At 39.7% G+C, this 10,462-nt stretch overlaps 1 protein-coding gene across 1 annotated transcript; it reads right to left on the bottom strand.

Annotated features, from left to right (window-relative positions):
• Positions 1 to 9,100: 9,100 nt before the first annotated feature.
• Positions 9,101 to 9,392, bottom strand: LOC102956047 (10 kDa heat shock protein, mitochondrial-like). Its single transcript, XM_042993704.1, is given in 3 exon segments — positions 9,101 to 9,339; positions 9,342 to 9,365; positions 9,368 to 9,392. Coding segments are annotated over 3 exon segments (288 nt in total).
• Positions 9,393 to 10,462: the final 1,070 nt, after the last annotated feature.

Genomic DNA, 10,462 nt, shown 5'->3' with positions numbered 1-10,462 from the left:
CCACCCAGGGACCCTCATTCAGCACATTTTAATCATCACCTATGGGCCTATGTCAGGCAGGCACTGTGTTAGGTGCTAGGAATATAAAGAGCCATCTAAACATGCTTCCTGACACATGCTGCTTACGATATAATTGTGAAAGAGATGTTAATCACACAAGTATAATGTAAAATTCACATTGTAGTAATTGTTCAGAAGGAAAATAATACAATGATATTTTGAAAAGGAACTCATATAACAAAAGCAAAAATGAACTATTGGGACCCCATCAAAATAAAAATCTTTGGCACAGCGAAGGAAACATCAGCAAAACTAAAAGGCAACTGACAGAATGGGAGAAGATATTTGCAAATGATATATCAGATAAAGGGTTAGTATCCAAAATCTATAAAGAACTTCTCAAACTCAACACCCAAAACCAAATAATCCAGTGAAGAAATGGGCAAAAGACAAAACCAAATAATCCAGTGAAGAAATGGGCAAAAGACATGTCTTCTCCAAAGAAGACATCCAGATGGCCAACCGACACATGAAACAATGCTCCACATCACTCATCATACCAGGGAAATACAAATCAAAACCACAATGAGATACCACCTCACACCTACCGGAATGGCTACCATTAACAACTCAGGCAACAACAGATGTTGGTGAGGATGTAGACAGAGAGGATCTCTTTTGCATTGTTGGTGTGAATGCAAGCTGGTGCAGCCACTCTGGAAAACAGTATGGAGGTTCCTCAAAAAATTAAAATAGAACTACCTTACCACCCAGCAATTGCACTACTAGGTATTTATCCAAGGGATACAGGTGTGCTGTTTCAAAGGGACACCTGCAGCACTATTGACAATAGCCAAAGTATGGAAAGAGCCCAAATGTCCATCGCTGGATGAATGGATAAAGAAGATGTGGTATATATATACAATGGAGTATTACTCGGCAATCAAAAAGAATGAAATCTTGCCATCTGCAACTACGTGGATGGAACTGGAGGGTATTATGCCAAGTGAAATTAGTCAGAGAAAGACAAAAATCATATGACTTCACTCATACGAGGACTTTAAGAGACAAAACAGATGAACATAAGGGAAGGGAAGCAAAAATAATATAAAAACAGGGAGGGGGACAAAAACATTAAGAGACTCTTAAATATGGAGAACAAACAGAGTTACTGGAGGGAGTGTGGGAGCGGGGAGGTGGGCTAAATGGGTAAGGGGCACTAAGGAATCTACTCCTGAAATCACTGTTGGACTATAGGCTAACTGGGATGTAATTTAAGAAAATAAATTACGAAATTTTTTTTAAAAGAAAAAAAGAAAAGGAACTTATATAGATGACTAAATTGCTGTGCGCTAGGACTTGGGGGGAAGGTACTCATAATTTTAACGATAAAGCTCACCTTCAGTTCTTGACATGACTCAGTAAGGACAGGGGAGAGTGTGCTCTTGTGATGCATGCAGTCCAGTTAGAGAAAAACCCACCAGACGTGTAACTGACTTGATTTTATGGATCTGGGGCCAAAAGTAATGACTGGCAACCTCTGCATTTGCCCAGCTTCCAGCTGAAGCTTTTTGATACTGATAAATAGTAATGCAGAGAGGGATCAAAGGGTAGAAAATGCACAAGGCAAATAAGGTTTGGATCAGGCAAGTTAAAAGGCAGATGTGCTTTGCATAACATCAGAGATCAAGACGGAGCTGCTGGTACCGAAAGGAGAGTTCAAGCAAGCAGTCACTGCTATCAAAAACTAAAGACTAACAATGTGATTTCCACGGCTTAGATCTGATAGAGAGAAATTTATGGAAAAGGGCTAGGCAAAACAGCCAACAATAAATCAACTTCTCACAATCTTATCAGGTGATGTTACCTCTGCCCTAAAGAGAAAGAGCGTTCCAACAATAACTGTGAGAGTGTATCAATGACCGCTCACCTGATTTGCTACAGGCAAAAAGGAAAGATTTACATGTACTGATTTATAAAAAATTATAACATGATATTTATGAAGGATTAATTCATTGAGTTGCTTGCATTCAGCCAAATTTACTACAGGGAACTTTAATTTTCTTTTAATGTTTATCTTTAAGAGAGAGAGAGCGACAGAGCGTGAGTTGGGGAGAGAGAGAGGGAGAGAGACAGAGACAGAGACAGAATCTGAGGCAGACTCCAGGCTCCGAGCTGTCAGCACAGAGCCCAATGCAGGGCTCAAACTCATGAACTATGAGATCATAACCTGAGCTGAAGTCGGACGTTTAACTACTGAGCCACCCAGGTACCCCTCTACAGAGAGCCTTAAACCATGGAGGGTTTAGGTGTTCCATTTTTATTTTAATAGCAATTTGTGGGCATTTTAACATTAAAAAGCTGGCATCTGGGGCACCTGGGTGGCTTGGTCGGTTAAGCGTCCGACTTCAGCTCAGGTCATGATCTCATGGTCCGAGAGTTCGAGCCCCGTGTCGGGCTCTGTGCTGACAGCTCAGAGCCTGGAGCCTGTTTCAGATTCTGTGTCTCCCTCTCTCTCTGCCCCTCCCCTGTTCATGCTCTGTCTCTCTCTGTCTCAAAAATAAATAAACATTAAAAAAAAATAATAAAAATAAATAAAAATTAAAAAAAAAAGCTGGCATCAACCTCTTGGACAGGACAATACCCTGAAATTTCAAATTTTTCTATAGCATAGTCTGCTTTTGCCTGAAGTTCCCAACCCAGGATACAAAGATGGACTTCAAGAAGTCCATCAACCTTCTAAAATATCACGTCTGTAGGCACTTTCTTATATTTGCACATATATATATGCATAAAGTTTTATATACATATATATACAATTATACATAATCAATTACACATACAGACACATACACATGTAAGAGTGAAGAAATTTAAAATAAATGTAGAGGCACCTGGGTAACTCAGTCGGTTGAACGTCTGACTTTGGCTCAGATCATGATCTCACGGCTCATGGGTTCAGGCTCTGCATTGGGCTCTGTGCTGACAGCTCAGAGCCTGGAGCCTCCTTTGGATTCTGTGTCTCCCTCTCCTTCTGCTCCTCCCCCGCTCATACTCTGTCTCTTTTTGTCTCAAAAATAAACATTAAAAATTTTTTTAAAAATAAATGTAGATATGCATGTCATGTAAAATATTACAACAAAAATGATTTGATGACTAATAAGTTACCCCCACTGATTATAAACACCTTGCAAGTAAAAACTGCATTCCATTTATCAAATATATAAACACCCTGCCTAGCATATAGCAGGTGCACAAAGAAAAAAAGCTCAAATAAAGTGATTTCCCCAGAAGACCTGGACTAAACTATATATTCAATTAAAAAAAAATAGAGTTCACAATCCTTTGATTATATAAGACATATATGAGAACCTCAACACAGATTGTTTATTTTGGGAGACTTTAACACTGAGCTTTATTAAAATATATTTATAAACAGATACTCTTGGCCTTTTTTTTGTAACTGCTCTTACTCAACTATATGACAAATACATTTGGAGATTTCGGAGGTCAGTCATATGATTCTCACCCCACATTCCAGCCCTTGCTTTTCAATGTCTGAATCCCACACAAAGGATTCACAACACACCCAGCTTTTTCACAAGATTTGACATGGGGAGTAGGAGGAAAGAAACCCTGAAAATGAAATATTCTGTGCAAAGGAAGTTCTTTGCCCTTATTTCAGTAAGTTTCCACCCCTCTTTCTGGTGGAGCCCTTGTTATCCTTTTCTTCTTCATCTTCTTCTTCCTTCTTTCTCCACCTTGACCTCCTTCCCCTTGCCCTAAATATCCATGAGCATTAGAAATAAAATGTGAAGAAATTTGATCTAGCTTATTAAATGGATACTAAAATGTTAGATTTTTAAAGAAATGTAACTTCACACCTGGAACTCTTTCATCTGCTCATTCTGCACATTTTGTAACAGGTGTGGAGATGGAGTCTTCTGCGGATTGCCAACCATCATCCAACTAAAGGAGTAAGATCAGAGTTTAAAAATCATCTAAAATTTTCATCTAACAAGGATACTTACATTTCCTGTTACTATGGATAAATTCACCAGTAAAACACTGATTGATCCCAGATAATTGTATAAGATTTGACACGTGACAGATAATAAATAAGTTTACTGGAGCTCCAGAAGAAGACACCATGGGCCAAGTAGTAAAAGAAGGGGAGTTTTGGGGCGCCTGGGTGGCTCAGTCGGTTAAGCGTCCGACTTCAGCTCAAGTCACGATCTCGCGGTCCGTGAGTTCGAGCCCCGCGTCGGGCTCTGGGCTGATGGCTCAGAGCCTGGAGCCTGCTTCCGATTCTGTGTCTCCCTCTCTCTCTGCCCCTCCCCCGTTCATGCTCTGTCTCTCTCTGTCTCAAAAATAAATAAAACGTTAAAAAACAATTAAAAGAAGGGGAGTTTTAGAGGGAGCAGGAGGGGAGGGGAAAGGTGACACTGTAGGCTTCCAGAGGGCTGTACCTCTTTCACTCACTGCTGTGTGGCAGAGAGCACACATACTGAAGCATGCGGTACAATTTCAATCTATATTGGTTGAATGAATAAGCAGAAAATGAAGAGCTTCAGCATAAAAAAACGCAATATCATCAAAGGTAGAGAGATGGACATGTGCATGCTTATTTAGGAGAATTGCAAATAGACCAGTTGAGCACAGGGTTTGAATAAAGAAACAGTGGGAGGTAAGTTGGAAATGTTACCTTTCCTCTGAACTTCCACAGTGTCCTTGGTTTATGTCTATTATACCACTACCACATAGCATGGTGAATGATGTTATTCTTGTCTGTCCTCCCCTCTACAAGGTGAGAACACTTTGCTTTGATCGTGAGACCAAGATCTCCATCTGCATGCCCAAAGTTTAACACAGGGAATGGACCAGCAAAAGGTCAACTTACACTGAATGAACAAATTCATGAATCAATTTATATTATCTTGTATAATGCTCACAATAATGGTGTACCTGATGTCAGACTAAGCAGTTTGGATTTCATCTTGAGGGCAACGGATAATCAATTAATATGTTCAGTTGGAGCAAAGTATGACACAAATGCTAAGGATTCAAAGGCTAGTATCATCATGTAGGTAAGAGTTGGTGGGCTGGAATGATGGCAGTGGACTTAGGAGTGGGTCTATGAATGCAAAGAATATTACATATAACCCCAAATATTCATTGAAATGGACACCATGCTGCAAAAACCATTAATATTCTTGTTCTCTTGATCTGTTTCCAGATACTCCTCACATTATAAAAATATTTCTATTTTGAGTTTAAAATATTCTTGGCTCTTACTTTTTATTGTCTGAGACCTTTTACTTTCTGTAGTACAATTATCTACGGCATTTCTAAACCATGTTTCATCATGTCCTTGAAATCTGACAAGTGCATCATAATTTTGTTTAGAGGAACAAAGAGACTTATACTTAACCTGATAATTTCCACTGATTCCATCAACAGAAATTTCAACAGACAACGGGAAAACAGATTATCAGGTCAACAAACATTGTTTTTTAGTGTTCCAGGCTTAACTTACCTTAAAATTTTGATATGGAAATAAAAGAATGCTATTTTAAGAGAGTATATAGACACAGATCACAAATATATCTATCTATATAGATAGATAGATAGATATAGATATATAGATATATAGATATATTTTTTTTTAAAGAGCCTTAATTGGAGTCAGTTTTTAAGGGCTTACACAATAATTGTTTTGCCCTTGACAAGAAGTATTTCCAGGACACAACAACCATCTAGTTCTAAAGCAAATCTAAATGCAATTATCAAGGTTTAGAGAACAGAAATTATGTCAAACCATCAATATTTTATGTACATTGTGCTTTCCATAGTTAAATGTTCTTAGGTAACATGCTCAGAGTTAACATGTTCTTAATACTTATCAAACATTGAGAATAAAGAGCTTTTCTTGGGAACCCATCCATTATCTGGCAAGTTAATATTTACTAAGCATTAACTTAGATGTCATGGAGTTAAACATTTTATGTAATTAATTGTATTTAGTCCCAGAATACCCTTGTGAGATCAGCGTTATTATCCCCATTTTATAGGTGGAAGATGAGGCTTGACAAAATCAAGTGACTTGCCTAAAGTCACACACCTTGTAGCTGATGAAAGCAGTATGGAAAGATGTGAACTTTAGACTCCAAAAACCTGTGTTAGAATAGTAGCTCCACTCATTAGCAGCTGCGGGTCCCTGGGCAATTCACTTACTTCCTGAGTCTTGGTTTTATTTTAAAATAGCAGGCAATGTAGACTAGTGGTTAGAGCATGACCTGTGGAGCCAGACTGCCTGGGTTTGAACCCAAGTGCTACCGCTCATTGCTTGTGTGACCTTGGATGATCTAACTCCATATTTGAATTTCCTCACCTGTAAAAGGTAGATGATGATATTAATAAGAACTACCTCCAAGAGTGATATACAATTAAATGAGTTAATAAAATGCTTAGAACTATGTGTCTGGCACATAATGTGTATATATACATATATATCTATGTTAGCTATTAAAATAATTATGACCTATACCTCCCAGGATTGTTACAAAATACATAAAGGAAACATAAAAGCACCAAGTCCAGAGCAATGAAGATTCATTGAAAAGTTAACATTAAGATTCAAAGACAACGAGATCAAGATGTAATAAGACATGAGTAAAATCTGTGCTGCTATTGATACTTTATGGAAATTGTCAAGTGCCTGCAGGGGTTAGATGATGACCAAATAAACTAGCTGAGTTTCTCTGGGCCAAATTCAGAATTCTGTTTTTATTTTTGGTATTGGCTCTTTGATTCTGAAGGCAGAGGTCAGCTCAATCTAACATTGGGTGATTTTTGCACTCAGTGCACACATGCTCAAAGTTCCACTTAGATATAGTAGACTAGGACAGAGCATCTGGTTCCTTCTAAGTCTTCCAGACCCAAATGTTACTTCATTTGCATTTCTCCCACATGGTAGAATTCATCTTCAGAACACTGAGAATGAAGAGCAGGATCCCAGAAGTTTGCATCTTGTGTGTGGGATTGGTGTGCATCTGCTAGTAATAGAGGTTCAGGAAACGGTGGCATAAACCATTTCCTAGTAAGGAGTCCAGAGGTAGCCTTCCAGGGCCAATACTGCAGTGTCCTTAAGTCCTCAGGGACTCATCTGCTTTACTGTGCTAAGTGTGGAGAGAAATAGCTATGATTATGGTTGAGATTCTTGTTTGTGTTTACCCAGCTACCACATTACATATACAAAAGCTAGTCTGTTGGCACCAAATCCATGTTTCTTTGACTATATATTCTTCGTATCAATCTATTAGTTCATACTCAAGCATAGAAAATCCCTTCATTGAGGAGCGCTTGGGAGGCTCAGTCAGTTAAGTGTCTGACTCTTGATTTCGGCTCAGGTCATGATCTCCTGGTCATGAGATTGAGAGCCATGTCAGGTTCTGTGCTGGGCATGGAGCCTGCTTAAGATTCTCTCTCTTTGCCCTTCTCTCGCTCTCTCTCTCCCTCTAGAAGAAGAAGAAAAAGAAGGAGGAGGAGGAGGAGGAGGAGGAGGAGGATGACGATGACGACGACGACGACGACGACAACGAGGAGGAGGGGGAGAAGGAGGAGGAACCCCTTCAACGAGTTGAGAGGAAGTCTTCCACCTACAGAAAAAAATCACAAATAATAAAGAGTTTCAATGTTAGAGCAGTTGGTGCACTCATTTGGTAAGCATGAAGGAAGGCTGGCCTCCCCAGTTGAGGTGAAGGAGCCATTTATGGCTATATAGGAGCTGGGGCTTAGCTGGGAATCTGGCCTGGCGAGAGTCTTGGCATCCTAAACATGTCTAGGTCCAGAAGAAATAGTTAGAAACAACAGAAGTAAATTAGGTCTTGGTCAAGTATCACTGCTAAACAATTTGGTGGAAAGAAGAAGCAATCAGATGCTAAGTCTTAACAATCCAACGGCAAGGAAGAAACAGGGTGATAGGCAGGGTCAGGATCCCCTTTGTGATGGGGAATTAGAAGATCTACTTAAAGACACAAAGAGGACACAAAGAAAGCACTAACCTGATGTAGAAGCTTCGATTTCTCCCCAAAGGGTGAGTTGTGCTAACTGTAACTTGTACTTTATTGTCAAGTGCTGCCTTTTAATCGATGGTTCATGGTTTGCCTTGGTATCACCACAGAGATTGACCTTGTCCTGGGTTCCCCTAAAGTCAGTCTGGCCAAGCTGGAAACCACATTTTCCTGAATTTCTTGCCCTGTATGTTTCTAGGTTAGCAGTGATTAATTTGGGACTTGGGAGACAGAAGTGAAATAGTGGTTATTACTCTCCAAAGGTCTTTGCAGTCAAATAGAATGAAAAACCAATGCAGAGGTGCCCAGCAAGTTCCAGTTTTCCTTCACTCTCTTCTGGCCCCCTCTAACTCTTTTCCCAACTACTGACACTGCTACAGAGGCCCACACCCACAACCAGAAACCTAGCTACAGACCCACAGAAGCAATAGTTATGGAGAGTCAATAACTTCCCATAGACTTCACCATGAACTTCCCCTTTGTGTTTTTACTTCAGGTACTGGATGTTCTTGACTTCTCTTAACTTCCCTGCATCTTCTATCTTGTCCATTTGTATCAATGCTTTAAGAAGACAGATTTTTTATTTTTTTTACCTTTTTTTAAATGTTTATTTATTTGAGAGAAAGAGAGAGAGAGAGAGAGAGAGAGAGAGAGCAGGGAGGGGCAGAGAGAGATGGAGACACAGAATCCAAAGCAGGCTCCTGGCTCTGAAATGTCAGCACAGAGCTGGAACTCATGAACCACGAGGTCATAATCTGAGCTGAAGTCAGATGCTTAACCAACTGAGCCACCCAGGGGCCCCAAGAAGACAGATTTTTTTTAAAGATTAACCACTCATTTATGCATTTGTATTTGGTAATGTTTATATCAATACACCAAAACTAAATTCTAGAGATGTGCAATATCATTAGTTTGGATACCATGAGTATATTACAAAAGAGACATGAAAGTTATTTACATGATTAAAGATTTCACAACTTTACTGGAATGGGCAGCTTCACCAAGCACCATTTCAATAATGATGTATTTTAGTCTACACACTTTCCAAAAATGTCACCACTTCTACACCAGAAATAATCCTTGTCATCTAGAACTACTTTGGTGCCTCCATACTCTGGGAGAAGAACCGTATCTCCAACTTTCATGCCAACTGGTTGAATCTCTCCACCCTTTCCTTTAGAGCCTGATCCAACAGCTTCTACTATTGCTTGAAATACTTTTCCTTGAGATTTTTCTGGAAGCCTAATGTCTCCTTTGGTTATAGTTTTGCTGCACTCCTTTCAACTAAAATGCAAAGAGAGGAAGAAACTCTCTAAACATCTTCTTGGTCTTGCCATGACTCCACCCCCTCTCCCTATCTACACCCCCACCCACCCACCCATTTTACTCTGCTCTGGAGCTGCCACTGCAGCAAGGAGACCTGCAGTCTGACCCTTGGGCCATGTGATCCAAGAAGACTGATTAATGCCTTTCCGTCTGATTTCCAGTTCCTCCTTCTGGACCTTTGTTTCCTCAGCTTCTCCCTCAATTGTGCAGGGTCTAAATCCTATAACACATCTCTCATTCCATACACTCATGATGGTTGTGCTTCACTGACCAGTAAAGGTCTTTCTAATCTGAATGGACTCTTGTTCATCTAGGAAGTAGCCATGTCTCCTTTGATCCAGGAATCCCCCTGCTATGTCTCAGGATCCCTCCCATATCCATAGGGAGGAAGGAAAATGCAGATGGCTGAAAAGCTGAATTTCCCAAGTCAATGAGGTAGATAGTCTCTGACTCATCCTCCAGCACACATAGAACTCTCATAATAGAATGTTCTAACTTTATTTTACCTCTGCCTTTCCCAAACAGCAATTGGTCTCCTGATCTCCTTTGCAGGGTAAGTAAAATCTGCCTTGATTTTCTGTGGCAAGCAAGCATGGGCATGTAAGGTTTGAATAAGAGGAATGGTCTAATGGCAAGGGAGAGTGTAGGAATGAGAAAGAAACAAGTAGTTTACTCATCAGGACTCATTGTAAGTGACACTAATCAACCCAGTTCAAGCTAAGTTAAACAAACATGGTAAGTTATTATTTCATACAATTGGCAAGTCCAATGGTGATCCTATTTGAAGTCTAGCTGGACCTGGAGGTTCCAGTAGGTTAAACATCCAACTCTTGGTTTTGGTTCAGGTCATGATCTCATGGTTCATGAGTTCGAGACCCTCATTGGGCTCCATGCTGACAATGCAGAGTCTGTTTGAGATGGTCTCTCTTCCTTTCTCTCTGCCCCTCCCCTACTGGCTCTTTATTTTAAAATAAATAAATCAAGATAAATTTAAAAAATATTTTTAAGAAGAAAATTTGAAGCTTTATGTGTAGCTCATATTACATTTCTTTTTTTTTTTTTAA

This window comes from Panthera tigris, chromosome B4 (genome assembly GCF_018350195.1).
Source record: "Panthera tigris isolate Pti1 chromosome B4, P.tigris_Pti1_mat1.1, whole genome shotgun sequence".
Lineage (NCBI taxonomy): Eukaryota > Metazoa > Chordata > Mammalia > Carnivora > Felidae > Panthera > Panthera tigris.
Note: the sequence above shows the minus strand (reverse complement) of the source record. Positions and strands in the feature narration are given on the sequence as shown.